At 39.2% G+C, this 16,154-nt stretch overlaps 1 protein-coding gene, 1 non-coding gene and 2 pseudogenes across 2 annotated transcripts; 1 reads left to right on the forward strand and 3 right to left on the reverse strand.

Moving 5' to 3' along the window:
• Window positions 1–3,255: 3,255 nt before the first annotated feature.
• Window positions 3,256–3,373, reverse strand: LOC117613539. Its single transcript, XR_004583739.1, has one exon. It is a non-coding gene; the product is annotated as a U5 spliceosomal RNA (small nuclear RNA).
• Window positions 3,374–4,847: 1,474 nt separating this feature from the next.
• LOC117613537 lies at window positions 4,848–4,956 on the reverse strand (annotated as a pseudogene).
• A 1,136-nt stretch (window positions 4,957–6,092) lies between these two features.
• LOC117613536 (3-ketoacyl-CoA synthase 19-like) lies at window positions 6,093–7,490 on the forward strand. The gene has a single exon (XM_034342151.1). It carries the CDS (start codon window positions 6,093–6,095, stop codon window positions 7,488–7,490), a length of 1,398 nt encoding a protein of 465 aa, XP_034198042.1.
• Window positions 7,491–7,884: 394 nt separating this feature from the next.
• Window positions 7,885–7,995, reverse strand: LOC117613538 (annotated as a pseudogene).
• Window positions 7,996–16,154: the final 8,159 nt, after the last annotated feature.

Consider the following 16,154-nt stretch of genomic DNA (forward strand, 5'->3'; position numbering starts at 1 on the left):
CATAAATACATACGTCGTAAATAATGACAATGACAACTATATCCACGTCATCTTTTTTAGAAAAATCGAAGTGGAAAACTTATTTCACGACGGTCTTTTGTAAATAAGAGACGTAGTATTTTTCATTAACGTCGTCTTCTCATGTATTTAAAGATGTCATATTTTTTATTGTCGTGAAAATTATATTTAACAGCGTATTGTTTTAGTTATCGTCGTTGTATGTCTATATTGCGGCCTTGTTCTTCTAATATGTGTCATATTTTTCCTTTTTAACGACGGTGATTTGTTTTTGTTGGTCGTCTATTCTCATCCTCGGCTATTTTTTAAAACTTATGAAGACTAAACACGTCTGTTTTTATTTGTTTTCGACGTTGTTTTATTTAACAACGTCTAATATTTATCGTCGTTGTTTGTTTCTGAAAATAGGACGTAAAAATTATGTAATACGACTCTCATATATTATTAACCGACGTTGTTTGTTATTTCAACGTCTAGTCTATAAATACATACGCCGTAAATAATGACACTGACAACTATTTCCACGTCATCTTTTATAGAAAAATCGAAGTGGAAAATGTATTATACGGCGGCTGTTTTTATATAGTCGACGTAGTAGGAATCAATAACGTCGTCTTCTAATGTTCTTAAAGACGTCATTTTTTTGTTGTCGTGAAAATTATATTGAACGGCGTCTTCTTTTATGTTTCGTCGTTGTATGTCTATCTTGCGGCCTTGTTCTGTTAATATGTGTCATATTTTTCCTTTTTAACGACAGTTTTTTTAGAGAGTTGGTCGTCTATTCTCATCCCCGACTTCTTTTTTCGTTCTTTTTGCAGTACAAAGACGTCGTTTTGTGTTTGTTGATGACGTTGTATATTTTAACAACGACGGTGATTTAGCGTCGTGGTTTATGAGGGAAAAGATGACGGTGGATTCCACGACCACTGAAAATCTTAATACACGACGGTGATTTACCGTCGTCTTTTTGCTTTTTTGTAGTAGTGATGACTTGTATTATGACCATTCCAGAAGAATGGCTTGTATCATTTTGATATGTATTCATGAATTATTAATGTAAATTTCACAGATTGCAAGTTGGATACATTGATGATACACTGCATAGATTAAAGTTCCATAATCACAGAACATGGGTATAGCAGTGATCAATATGATGCACGCCTATTGCGTAGCAAATGATATGGATTGAAGTCCCAAAAAGACAATTAATTGACATGTATGTATTAATATGTGGCATGCCTGCAGCATGACAGATATATGAGTTTTAAATGTTCCAACTTCCTGAATAGAGACTATCCACGCCCTAGTGTAAAATAACGCTCCATTGGAGGTAATGATCCACATTCTCATTTAATTCATCCTATAAGAGATGTCTATTTGGAAAGAGACAATAAAACCCCCCTGAAGTGGCTTAGGTACCCAAAAGCAAAGAAATGCTATAATTGATGCATGCACATGCACATGAGAATAGTGGCATCATGAATTGATGAATGACAATTTTTGGTAGCTACTCAAATCATCAATGGGCTGCGTTGATTGGAACCACGTTCTATTATTAAATGTCGAAAATATCATTGGCCAAAATGGAAAGAGGCAATTCAATTACAGATGAGAATGAACGTGAAGGAACAAATCCATAGTACGAACCCCAAAAGATGTTAACCCTGAAAGTTATACTTAGGTGTTTGGAATAAAAGAAGAATATACTTAATTTATATGACACAATGTTTCTAGTAGAAACAAGGAATGTTGAAGTTCTCCATATTTACAGATGTAGTCATTCTTTCTTATTGCACATTTATAGAGGCCAACATGTTATCTTTAAAGGTTATTAAATGCACGGCGCATATCGCCATAAGCGATTCCCTAAAGATGTACAAGAGCATACAAATAGCTAGATATAAAACTATATAATGTGTCATGAAGTGTAATCCCTAAAATAAAATCCTTGTATGATTGTAATTGTATGAAGCAAATCGTTGAAGGGCATGTGCCTGGAGCACAAATTTTGTACTCAATATTAATATGTATAAATTTCCTCAGTAAGTACATTAATTATGATATGGTTGCAATACATTACAACTCCTGAAGAGTTGATAATTGATTGAAACTCCTGAAGAGGTCAAGAAATATTTGTCTCGGCCTGAAGATCGAGAATTATGCCAACGAGATTTTGGCTTATATTAAGAAAGTATTGAAGCATTTTTATGAGAATTATCCGTTGGGCACTTAAATGATTTTTCTGAAAATATACTGGACCGGACATTGTATTTTCCAGATAGAGCTCAGCTCCATCACCACCACTTTGGGATGATGTGAGACATATTTGATGCCATCTCCGCTTAAAAAAACACACAGACATATTCTTTTCAAGTGAACTTACAAATAGCTCATGTTTTTGTTTGATTCGCGGATTTTGGAAATTTCTATTATTTACATAGAGATAGCTCACTGGAAAAATATTTGCTTACTCAACTACATGAATTATTGATGGCTACATCATTCACTCAGTCTGAAAGATCTTCCCTCTAAAAAGATAGTCATGAAGATATCAGGGGAAGATATTCTTCAGGGGGAGCATCCAACAATATTACAAGATTGACTTACATAAGCAATGTCAACTATGACATTCAGAAAGATGATCAACAGTATGCCTTAAAAGATATTTTGCCAAGTATCAATAAAGATCTTCACACAATGTACTCTTTTTCCTTCGTCTAGGTTTTTATCCTACTGGGTTTTTTCTCGCAAGGTTTTAATGAGGCAATGTCGCACGCATGTCAATATACACAGAATTTTATGTCATACATAATTATGTACTCTTTTTCCCTTCGATCAGTTTTTTTCCACTGGGTTTTACTGGCAATATTTTTAACGAAAAGAAGGAAATAATATTCAAAAAGAAGGAAATAATATTCAAAAAGCTTAATGATGACGTTGGAGCTTAATGATGACGTTGGAGCTTAATGATGATGTTGGAAGCCATCCAATTTGCCTATAAATAGGCTTCCCATTTGCTTAGCAAAACACACCAAAAGAGAAGAGAGGAAAGAAAGGAAGAGGAAACAAAAGAGAGTGAGTTTTATTTGAGAGGAAATTCTATCAATGTAAACATCACAAGAGCAAATACAATTCTACTCCCAATATTCAGTGGTACTTTTCATACTCTGATTATTTTATTTTTATAACAATATTTAGGATTATGGATCATAAAAATTTCATGACTTAATTGTTAGGGGCACCCACAGAGGTGCAGCCCCTTTAAAAATAGGCGTATACCACTTAAAGCGACGAGCACACGATATTCTTTAGTAAAAGGCGAAAGAATAGTTCGCTCTGTGCTCAACGCATGGCTCCGTGGATTTTACACTTCTACAGCTGCTTTAATTTATAGTTAAGAGACTACGATAAGTTTTTGCTGCTCTTGTTGATGTGGGATCACAGTTTGCTAGTCTGTTGCTGTTCCTGTTGCTCTCTATGCTTAATCCCTGAGAACCTTTGGTCATATTTACCTGTTCCCCACCAAAATCTTACCTATTGAAGATTCATCAAAGCAGTCTATTTTAGAGTCCCAAATTCATATCCCATTCAAAACTCCGAGCTTTCTACTTCTTTTGTCAATTTTGTCCCTTCTTTTTTATAGCCTTAATTATGCGCTTCACTTGTGAGTGTAGAAAAGAATTATAAAATATTCATTTTAAGACTGCATATAGCTATAAGATAAGTGTTAACATTTATATCGTTATTCTTAAAGAAAATTTGTGTTTGATACAAGGGTCGTAGAGACTTGATCTTGATCAAACGGGTAGCACAAAGCTTGTTTGGTGTTTGGGATTTTTCTATGGTGAAGGAACCGGCACGTATTTGTTGTGCTTGGTGGCTCTTCCAAGGTAGGTGAAGAATGCAGAGAGTTTTCTGTTTCTTCTGAGTGCTAGGTTTTTTCTCTCCCCTTCTTTCGTCTTGAAGCCTCCTATTTATAGGCTTTTGTCGGATGCTTGACCTAAATAACTTTCCCTATTTAAAACCTTCATTTGTGGGATTCTGATTTGATTTAAATCAATTCCCATAATCTGGCAATTTAACCAGATTATCTTCAATTGATTAACCTGATTAATATTTGATTTAAATCAAAGTCAATCACAGAAGATTCTTTCCTTTAATTTTGTCTTCATCTTGAACCGTTTGATGCACTCCGTCGGATGTCGCCATTTGTCATTTTTGACAACTAATCCAATTTTGATGAGTCACACGCCACATTGGTGAATTACGGGGCCCACGATTTAATCCACCGAACCCTAATTATTTTCTTGTCAATAGAATTTATTACACCAAAATTTCTTTGTCTACAATAATGTTCTCTGAAGAGGCTCAAGAAGGGCAACAGAATTCTGATGAGTGGATTTGGGGCAGGATTTAAGTGCAACAATATTGTGTGGGAAGTGCTCAAGGCCTTGGATGATGCCAATGTTTGGAAAGACTGCGTAGACAGCTACCCTCCTAATACCCTAGTCAATCCACTCATGGAGAAGTATATAGTTGGCTCAATGATGAAATTCTAAACTTTGTTTGGTTTGATTTTTCTCAATTAGCTTTTAATTTGAGATCTTATTGATTAAGTATCAATGTTTTAGTACATCTCATTATAAACCCAGAGCTGGTGTTTCAACACATTAGTGCATCTCAGAAACCAAAAGAACATGTAATAAAAGGTGGGGCTTGGTTAACATAAATTAAACATCAGGGCATTTCGATTTTTTTCCATAAATACAAGACATATTTAGCATTCCTGGTCATAAAAATTTCATGATTGAATTGTCAGGGGCACCCACAGAGGTGCAACCCCTTCAAAAATAGGCGTATGCCATTTAAAGCAACGAGCACACGGTATTCTTTAGTAAAAGGCGAAAGAATAGTTCGCTCTGTGCTCAACGCATGGCTCCGTGATACGATAAGACCGCAGCTGCTTCAATTTATGTGAGGGAGACCAGCTAGTTCTTGCTCTTCTCGTCGATGTGGGACTAGTATTGTTGCTTGCCCGAGGCCTCTCTCTGCCTCTGGGGTTTTTGGCATGTCCAGTATGATTAGACTTGCAAAATCGGTATATCAAGCTTGAACATACAAATTTCGTGATGAGCAACTTGTATTTTGTTATGAAATAGTTTGAGTTTGGTTCATCTTTCTCCTACGTTGCTCATAAAGTTTAAACTTTTATATGTTCAGTTATCAATTACATTCAATTTTGTATATATTGGACCTGAAGAATGAAGACCGTTTAAGCTCAAGCTTAACTTGTTTCTCAACCTGAGTTAAGTCAAGCAAAATCTTAAAGCTTGGCTCTTTAGCACAAGCTCCTCCTAGAAAACAAGCTAACTCAAGTCAAATTCAATTGTGAAAAAGTTGAATCACTGAAAGCACAGATGATGTCAAAAGTGTTGTTTTTTCATAAATTCAAGACAATGAAAAAGTGAAGATAAATAAATACTATATGCTTGTATATGGATCAAATTTAGATCATATTCAAATTATCAGATTGAATTTATAAATTCATATTCAACACGTATCGAATTCAAATTGTGTCAAATTATTAGATTGAGAATTTTACTCCATCTCCCATTAATTATTTAGGATTATAAACTCCTATCTACCTAAATATATATCACTCAATCTTATCAATAATTTTTGATTTTGCAAAAAAAGAATTTCTTATAAATAATTGAGTTGGGTGGGTGGGGAAGCTGCGACCATTTATACCGTGCGTTCGATCATCAGGTTCATGGCTTACCAAACCCTTTATTAGAGCTTGACTACTTGTGCTTACTGCCTAACTGTACTTGTTAATGAATAGCTGCTTTTTATAGATATCTGGTACATATCACTCAAATAATAAGTACCAATTCCCAACAATGCTTCTTAAGACTTCTTAGGAATTGTATTTAAAGGAAAGAATAGGTTGTATGGAAAGTACAAATTATGAGAATTGTTCCAAGTTGCATGCAACTCATCATTTGACACTCCACAATTCTGACCCCCCTCCTTCTATCACAAAACCCTACACACAGAGCTAACTAGGGGCCATGGAGCTCTTGATGGCGATGTGTTTGCTTGCTCTTTTCTATGGTCTCTCCTGCCTCCATAAGATAGTTCTGCGTAGGAGAGACCAGGCCTGCTATCTGCTGGCCTATGAATGCTACATGCCCACAAATGACATGATGCTCAGCACTGATTCTTGTGTCAAAATCGTCACACGGAACAAGAATCTAGGGTTGGAGGAGTTCAGGTTTCTCTTGAAAACAATTGTCAATTCCGGCATCGGTGAGGAAACTTATTGCCCAAAAAACATCATTGAAGGCCGAGAAGATGATGCAACCCTAGTAGATGAGCTTTTGGAAATGGATGACGTCATCTTCGACACATTGGACAAGCTCTTTGCTAAGTTTAGTGCAATTTCTCCATCACAAATCGACATTCTTGTGGTCAATGTGTCCATGTTCAGCCCTGCACCCTCTCTAACATCCCGTATAGTAAACCGCTACAAGATGAGGGAGGACATCAAGACCTTCAACCTCTCAGGAATGGGCTGCAGTGCAAGCCTCATTTCCATTGATGTTGTGCAAAACCTATTCAAGTTGTACAAGAACGTGAACGCCATTGTTGTAAGCACAGAATCCATATCTCCTCATTGGTACTGCGGCAAAGAAAAATCCATGATGCTCACGAACTGTCTGTTTCGCTCGGGAGGGTGTTCGATGCTGTTCACAAACAACAGAGACCTAAAGCACCCAGCCAAGTTGAAACTAAATCATTTGGTGAGAATGCATACTGGCTCAAGTGATGAAGCATATAACTGTTGTATACAGGTGGAAGATGAAAGTGGATATAAAGGTTTTCGACTTACCAAATACCTTGTAAAAGCAGCAAGTCAGGGATTTACAATGAACCTCCAAGTTCTATTACCAAAAGTGCTTCCACTAAGAGTAATGCTTAGGTACCTGGTGATATCTAAGCTTAAAAGTGCCAAAAGCCAAAAGCTAAAAGCAGATGAGGGAGTTGGGTTGAATCTTAAGACCAGGATTGAGCACTTTTGCATTCACCCTGGTGGAAGAGCAGTCATAGATGGGATTGGTAAGAGCTTGGGGCTAAGTGATTATGATGTTGAGCCATCTAGAATGGCACTTCACAGGTTTGGGAACACATCAGCTGCTGGGTTTTGGTATGCTTTGGGATACATGGAGGCCAAGAAGAGGCTCAAGAAGGGGAACAAAATTCTGATGAGTGGATTTGGAGCAGGTTTTAAGTGCAACAATATTGTGTGGGAAGTGCTGAAGGACTTGGATGATGCAAATGTTTGGAAAGACTGCATAGACAGCTACCCTCCTAATAACCTAGTCAATCCATTCATGGAGAAGTACAGTTGGATCGATGATGAAATTCTAAACTTTGTTAGGTTTGATGTTTCTCAATTAGCTGCTTAATTTTGGACTATGTTGCACAGGTACGAATGTACGATATCATTTGCCAATATGGCAAATCTAAAAAAACTAAGATATTGGTAAGGCACCCTTACGGTGATTAAAATAATATATATATATATATATATATATATATATATATATATATATATACTATATAAGAGTTTTTGTATGTTATTGGTTAAGTGTGGACATTTTCCTTGCATGTGTGTTGGAAGTTGCTTGATAGTGGGTACCTACTGTACAATAAAGGATCTGTTTCTGAAATTACATTGTATATTTTTATTTTAATGATAAACAAGTATTTTAATAATAAACACGTAATTTTATTGTTAATTAGATCATATTTAGGACTTTTGATCATAATAATTTCATGACTTAATTGTTAGGGGCACCCATGGAGGTTCAACCCCTTCAAAAATAGGCGTAAGCCACTTGAAGCAACGAGCACACGGTATTCTTTAGTAAAAGGCGAAAGAATAGTTCGCTATGTGCTCAACGCATGGCTCCGTGGATTTTACACTTCTGCAGCTGCTTTAACTTATAGTTAATAGACTACGATAAGTTTTTGCTTCTCTTGTCGATGTGGGATCACAGTTTGCTAGTCTGTTGCTGTTCCTGCTGCTCTCTTTGCTTAATCCCTGAGAACCTTTGGTCATATTTACCTGTTCCCCACCAAAATCTTACCCATTGAAGATTCATCAAAGCAGTCTATTTTAGAGTCCCAAATTCATATCCCATTCAAAACTCCGAGCTTTCTACTTCTTTTGTCAATTTTGTCCCTTTTTTTTATAGCCTTTTGCGCTTCACTTATGAGTGTAGAAAAGAATTATAAAATATTCATTTTAAGACTGCATATAGCTATAAGATAAGTGTCAACATTTATATCCTTAGTCTTAAATAAAATCAGTCCTTGATTTTAAACCCAAGTGGATATAAATTGACAAAATTAAGTAGGAACATCCCTTGTAAAATAATAGTATAGGGTCCGTCTGGTAACGTATTCGGAGAATGTTTTCTTAGAATATTTTCAGAGAATGAAAACAAGAAAACAAATTTGCATTTTTAGGAAATGAAAATGCGTCTGGTAGATTAATTAGAAAACATCTTCTGAAAACAAAAACAAGGAAAACGTGTCTGGTAGTACAATTTGAAATAATAATATGTGAGTTATTTTTATGAAAACATCTCCCATGAGAATGAAAACAACTTTTTTTTGTTTTCTACAAGTACACAAGAACTTGTTTTCATTTTATGAAAAAATTCTCAGTGTTTTTTATTTTTGGGCCACCGAACATGTTTTTGCCTCATTTTTGTTCTCTAAAAATGAAAACAACCCCTTAAAACGTTTCCGAACGGGGCCAATGTTCTCTAAGAAAATGAATTCTGAAAATGATTGAACACAATTTTTTTGGTTTCCTAAGAAAGGAGATTTTTGGAAAATATCGGTATTCGTTTTCAAAATGTATAATTAATAAGGAAAATGCTAGGTAGGTGGCCTAAAAAAAAAAAAAAAAAGGAAAATGCTAGGTAGGTAGGGGGCCTATAAATGTAGTCTACCTAGTATGAAATCTGAAATCACAGCTACAAACTAGGGTGGGCTTGGAAGCACATTCAAGATTTTGCTCCAGAGCGCACTTTAGGACCAACGGATTGGGTTTAACTTATTAACAAATGACCCGACAGAGAAGAAGTTAAAACCAAATAATTCAAAGGGTTAATTACAGTTTAGTACCCTGTAGTTACAACCTTAAGGCATGTTAGTTGTAACACCCCGACCCCAAATTTCCCCAAATTTAACCCTGATTTAATTATTTAATTATTTAAGGGTATTTTAGTCACATTTTTAACCGGAGAGAGTTTGGGACCGTGACTTGTATTTTTGGATAGGTCGTGCTGAGACGAGTTCATAGACACGTAGTGGGCTCGAATCGGAGTTGTAATGAGAGAGTTATGGTCAAAAGAAACCCAGTGGCACAATCGTAAATATTTCGAAATGGGATTTTTTTATAAAAATCTGGTTTTCTCTCTCTCTCTCTCTCTCTCTCTCTCTCTCTCTCTCTCTCTCTCTCTCCCCCGCGCGATCTCTCTCTCCCTCTCCCCGACGTCCGCTCTCTCTCTCCTCGGTTCTCTCCACTCCGGCCACGGCAGGACCCGAGACCGGTCCCGATCGACTCGCCTCGCCGCCTCGACCAAGACCTGCCCGTTTTCCCCGCTGGAAACCACGGATTCCGGCCGCGAGCTCGACTGGTTTGAACCGGGGTCTTCTCGCCGTCGCGCCGCCGCCTCCGCCCCCCAAACTCGGTGATTAAGGTATGGTTTCTCATCCTTTTTACGAGTTCTAGCTGTTGGTTGTGTAGGTTTGGATCGATTTTGAGTGTAGAAAATCGATTGGGAAAACCTAGGTTTTGGCCGGATTTCAAAATGAAATTCCGGCCAGTTGCCGCCCGAATTGGGCCTTCCCGTAGTTGAAGAAAGTGATCCTGACCTCGAGTAGAAGCTAGGGTAGGAAGGGTGAGCTCGGGTGTGGAGTTTTTCCGTCGCCGGAAATTACTCTACACACCCATGCGCTGCCGGCGCGTGTGGCGGTGCGTGGGCGAGGCTGGTGAGGCTGCAAATTAACCTGATGAGATCCTTAGGTTGTCACGAGCGCGTAGGATTTCGCGGATCTCAATTCGGACGTCGTTTGACTATCGAACGGATATCGCCTATTACGCGTTATCCGGGTTCGATAGGTCGGGACCGTTGGATGGTCCCGAAAATAATATATGTTAATCTAAGTATTTCTAGGATCGTGGGGGAATTCACGGATCGTGAATCGGAGCCCCGGATGTTCCGATTTATTAAATTAAATATATTGTTTTATATTAACCGTTAGATCGTGCGATCGTGAGCGATCCGACCGTCCGATCTTAACCAAACTTGCAGGACAAGTGTCCAATACCTTATAGAACCCATAGGAACTTTCGGATCGGAGTTCAGAGGTCGTAGGTTCCGTAGGTCCGTTGGACCAGGGTTAGAGTAGTTTGACCCTTAGTTGACCGGGAGTCTCCTGGAGTAATCTCACCTTTCCAAGGAAGATTATCGGGAGCTAGACTAATGTGGAGGGTTATACAAGTCTAGAATGTCGGTTTGAAGTGCTATACGCACTACCTCAGGTACCTCCCCGGATTTTGGATTCACTACAAGCACCACCAAGTGAAAGTCAGGTCTCGCGTGGCGTAGGTTATCCGGCGTTGAGACAGACCCCATACGTAGCGTTGGTTGTACCGGCGTATGGGGGGATATTGTGATATTGTGTTGAGGTCGCACGTGGCGTAGGTTATCCGGCGTGTCGACAGGCCCCATACGTGGCGTTGGTTGTACCGGCGTATGGGGAGATTTATGATATAATGTTGAGGTCCCGCGTGGCGTAGGTTATCCGGCGTTGGGACAGGCCCCATACGTGGCGTTGGTTGTACCGGCGTATGGGGAGTTATGTGATATGACGTGTAGGTCTCGCGTGGCGTAGGTTATCCGGCGTTGAGACAGACCCCATACGTGGCGTTGGTTGTACCGGCGTATGGGGAGATATTATGGTAGTATGGTATGGTCGCACGTGGCGTAGGTTATCCGGCGTGTTGACAGACCCCATACGTGGCGTTGGTTGTACCGGCGTATGGGGAGATTATGTGAAATACAGAGAAATGAAATGAGGTATCGCCTAAGTGTGGAATTAGGCTTTAAGAGAGAACTACATGTGGCTTGATCCCTCAAGGAGGGTACGTAGGCAGCCTAAGGTTATTAGGTGCAGCCGCAGACTAAATATTAGTCATAATTTGTATTGAATCGTTTGGTAGTTGGTTGAGAATTTTTGGAAGGCCGAAGGCCATTTATGTAAATTGCATGAATTTATATTGTGCATGCTGCCAGTTGGGAATATAAATTGTGTTTTTATGCAGGTATAAATTTTGGGAAATGTCCAATTTATAGGGGAGACTCTGCCGAAATTTCGGCAGAAAGTCTCGGTCTTTAGTAAGTGGGCCCGGCATCGGGGTGATGTCAGGAATTCCAAAGGATTCGTCTCGGATTATGGGAAAAATTCGGGGCGGGTCCTTTCATTAGTCCTTGTCTTTTCAATTTTTACAATCGCATACCCCGAGCTTGTAAATTTGTTACAATCCAATTCCACCGTTAAGGTTTTCGTCAGTGGTACCGTTATTCGCTGATCTGGCACTGATGGGACCCACTTTTCCGCTAGTTTTGAAGTCCTTCCAAGGGCATTTTCGGACTTGGATTTTTTCATTTCTCCCGCCCTCACGCCCTCCAATGCGTCAACAAATTAAGCACCAGATTACCAAAAAATCTTCCACTTAATTTCTGTTATACGCTGGCGAGGACGACGACGCAGACTTGATTGAGAGAAGGCTACGATGAGTTGGGATCCACGACCACCTAGAAAGGACGACCCAGTTTACGGTATGTGGGGATAGAGGTTTTATTTGAATTTTTTATTTCTAGATAAAGGTTTCGAAGTTCAAATATTTGGAGATTAGGGTTTTAATATTGATTTATTTGGGGGTTTAGGATTATGAGTTCGATTTTTTGGGGAAATGGTTTCAAAATTCGCATATTTGGGGAACGGGGTTTTAATATGGGGTTTTTTTTTTTGGGTTAGGCTTCTGAGTTCACAGTTGTGGGGATAAGGGTTTCCCAATTCGAATATTTGGGGTTTTCTGGTTGTTGTTAGTGTCCTTTATGTATGGAAAGTTGGTCTGTGGTCCTATTGTAACCCATATGATGTTTGGCTATTGGTGTGGAGAGTGGCTTTACTATTTTTAATAATTTAAACCCGGTGGTATAGTAAAGTGCATTGTAAAAGTGTTTGCTTGGATTTTTCTGTGTGGTAATTGTTTAGTTGGTGATTTCTGTGTATGTCTATAAATTCATGCAATGTGTAACAGTAGCCTAATGTTGGATCATCTATGTATGCAGACGATGATTGCTTATTTAGCATTCGAATGCACGATGGTGGAAGACTGATACACAAGTACTATGTGGATGGAACTGTTACATACTTTGATTATGTGGATAAAGACAAGATGTCTTTAACTAAAATAGATTGCATGGCTGTGTATTTGGGGCACATTGGTAGGATTGATTACTGGTGATTTGAAGAAGGTGGAGTTTGACTCAGAAGTTATTCAAATGTGTGAAAATGTGCCTGAGGTTAGGATGATTAACATGTACATGGATCATCGGGACAACCTTGATGATGTTCTGAATAGCCAGACTGATTCTAACGCGTATTGCCGTTATTCTTCACAAGTATATCATTATGCTAATGATGTGAGAAGTCCAAGTGTTATCCTTCAAGAGCTACCAGAGTTTGATAAAGCAATTGTTCTACATGATAAGTTGGATAAAGCTACTTCCAATGAGGTACACAAGACTTGGAAACAAAGTCCATCAATAAATTCAGCTACTACCAAAGGCAAAGAAAAGGTGGCAGCTGTTGATGAAGGGTGTGTACAACATGATACCACCAAAGCTACTTCCAAAGGCAAAGAAAATGTGGTAGAAGGGTGTGTACAACATGATACCATCAAAGCTACTTCCAAAGGCAAAGAAAAGGTAGCAAAAGATGATTGAGGGTTTGTAGATACTAAGATCAATGAAGTAAGAAGATCTGTTAGGAAGAGGAACCTCTCAATTCAACAAGAAGCTGATGATACTGACGATTCTTCAGAAACTGATGATGAGAGTGACCCTGACTTTGTGGATAATGAATACGGTATTGATGAGGATGATGGTGATGATGAAGTCTTCTTACATGAGGTTGACATAGATGGTGAGTGGGGTGGAGCAAATGTGGAGTAATCAGCACCAAAGCCTTCAATTGTGGGAGACTTTGTGGATAATGAAGACATGTTTGCAAAAAGTGATGATGAGCAGCAACTTAGGGGAGGACCACAATCAGATGAGGAGAGCACTGGTCATAGATTCCCAGAGTTTAATCCTTCTTGTGACATGGGAACTGTCGAGTTTGAAGTTGACATGTAGTTTGCAGATTGTTCTAGCTTCATAAAGGCTCTGAAGGCCATTTCAATAAAAGAAGGATGGGAAATATGTTGGATGAAGTCTGAGAAGTATAGGATTAGGGCAATTTGTGCAGCTGAGAACTGTCCTTTTGAGATTTATGTATCCAAGATGCAACATGAAGACACACTACAAGTGAAGAGACTAGATCCCAAACACACATGTAGCAGGGTATGGGAAAACAAAGGGATAAGATCTTCATGGTTGGCTCAAACATTTGTGAAGAAGGTGAAGACAAACCCCACTGTACCAGTGGTGTCCTTAAAGGCAACAATGCAGAGGAATATTAAAAGTGGAATATCATTGTCCAAGGCTAGGAGGGCAAAGAATAAAGCTTTGAAAATCCTAGAAGGTAATATTACTGCACAATATGCTAGACTCTGGGACTATGCTACAGAATTGAGGAACACAAATCCTTGAACAACAGTGCAAATCAAATGTGATTTCAATGTATTATTACAGAGGCCTATGTTCCAAATAATGTACATTTGCTTGGGTGCCTGTAAGGAGGGATTCAAAGCTGGATGCAGACCTGTAATTGGACTAGATGGGTGCCATTTGAAGAGTCCTTATGAAGGCCAGTTGCTGTCAGCTGTTGGTCTAGATGCCAATAATATGACATGGGTTATTGCTTATGCTCAAGTGGAAATGGAAACCAAGGATTCATGGATATAGTTTTTGAAGCTGCTAGTGAATGATATTGAGTTAGCAAACCAATATGGGTTTACATTCATAAGTGATAAGTAGAAAGGCTTGGTGGAGGCTTTTGAGGAAGCCGTGCCTAATTGTGATCATAGATTTTGTGCAAGGCACCTATCCATATTGAAGGATGCAATGTGGAGGGCTGCATTTGCAACCACAGTTCCAAAGTTTAGAAGGGCAATGAAAGTGTTGAGAACATTAGATGGTGAAGTAGATACTGCAAATGCTTGAAACTAGCTCCACAGAGACTAGCAAAATGCTCTTAAAACCAGCAAAAAACAGGCTGCTGATTGCATTGCTATCATGTCTGGAGGACCCAAGTTCTAAGTAAATACTACAACTGGTGGGCAGTTTATAGTTGATTTGGATGACAGGATTTGCTCATGCATGAATTGGGATTTATTTGGTGTCCCATGTAAGCATACCGTGTAACAACCCGATCCTAAATAAATTAGTAAATACTAATTTATTCAGAGAAAATACCATTTTGTCCCTAGAATATTTTATTTGGTTTAAAGTTGACTTTTTGATCAGGAAGGAATTTGGGGATTTCGACTATACCGTTGCGTAGAGCACGGCGAGATGAGTCCATAGACACATGGTGGGCTCGAATCGGAGTTGTAACGAGAGAGATACGATCAAAATACCCTCAGTGGCATAACCGTAATTTTGGCAAAAAGGGTTTGATAAAAATCAGATTTTTCTTTCTCTCTGTCTCTGTCTCTCTCTCTCCTCTCTCGCACAACAGCAGCACAACCGACCAAGTTTTGGTCAGCCATTCCCTCATTCGGCCACCAATGTTGACGAGGCCAGTACCAAAATGATCAGGCTACCGTCCTCTTCCAACCCCAGCCAGGCCCCACCGCCAGCCGTCGTGATTTTGCCGGAAAATGGAGAAGAATCGGCCGACTTTTGCTCTAACTTCTCCGACTTCGTTCTCCCTCCTTCGGCCACTGATTCTGATGAATGAGGTATGGTTTTTTACCTACTTTTCATGCTCTAGCTGCCTGTTAGGTAGGATTCGATCAATTCCTAGCGTAGGTAGTTTGATTTTCGAATTGGATTTTGGCTGGTTTTGGGATCGCTATTCCGGCCACTTCCGGTTAGTTTTTGGGGTAGGTCCAAGAATAAAAGTGGTTCCAAATAGGGTGTTATATCTAGGTAGGAACCTTGAGCTCTGGTTTTGAGAATTTCCGGCAATGTCTAATCGCTTTGGACACCCACACGCTGCCGGCGCGTGTGGTGGCGTTTGGGCACTATAGAAAAAGGGCATTGTGTCCCGATGTGATCCCCTTGTTATCTTGAGCACGTAGGTGTGCTCGGATTTCAATTTGGATACCGTTTGAGTTTCGAACGGATATCGTATATTGTGCGTTATCCGGGTTCGATATGTTTGAACTATTGGATAGTCTTAGATTTATAATATGTTAATCTAGACATTCTTAGGATCGTATGAGATTAGACGGATCGTAAAACGGAGTCCTGGATACTCCGAAAATATCAACCCTAGGACTAGGTTCCTAGTAACCGTCCGATCGTGCGATCGTGAGCGATCTAACCATCCGATTAGGACCAAACTTGCAGGACGTGTATCCTAAACCTTGTAGAACCCATAGGAACTTTTGGATCAAAACGGAGGTGGTGGGCCTGTTTGACCAAGTTTGGGTAGTTTGACCATTGGTTGACCGTGAGTCTTCTGAGGTAGTTTTACCTTCCTAGGAGGATTATAATGACCATAGTGACAGGTCTTGAGCGTTGTTGAGTTTTGTTGATTATGTAGGATTAGGATATTAATTTCTTGTCTTGAATTCGGGGATTATCGGATGCTATATTGGGGTTAAGGTTTATGCAACTTTGGATATATATATATATATATATATTATAAAG

The sequence above is a fragment of the Prunus dulcis genome, unplaced genomic scaffold (genome assembly GCF_902201215.1).
Source record: "Prunus dulcis unplaced genomic scaffold, ALMONDv2, whole genome shotgun sequence".
Taxonomy (NCBI): Eukaryota; Viridiplantae; Streptophyta; class Magnoliopsida; order Rosales; family Rosaceae; genus Prunus; species Prunus dulcis.

Bases quoted from the DNA above. Each gene is read 5' to 3' on its own strand.
- LOC117613536 (XM_034342151.1), top strand. From the start codon at position 6,093: ATGGAGCTCTTGATGGCGATGTGTTTGCTTGCTCTTTTCTATGGTCTC.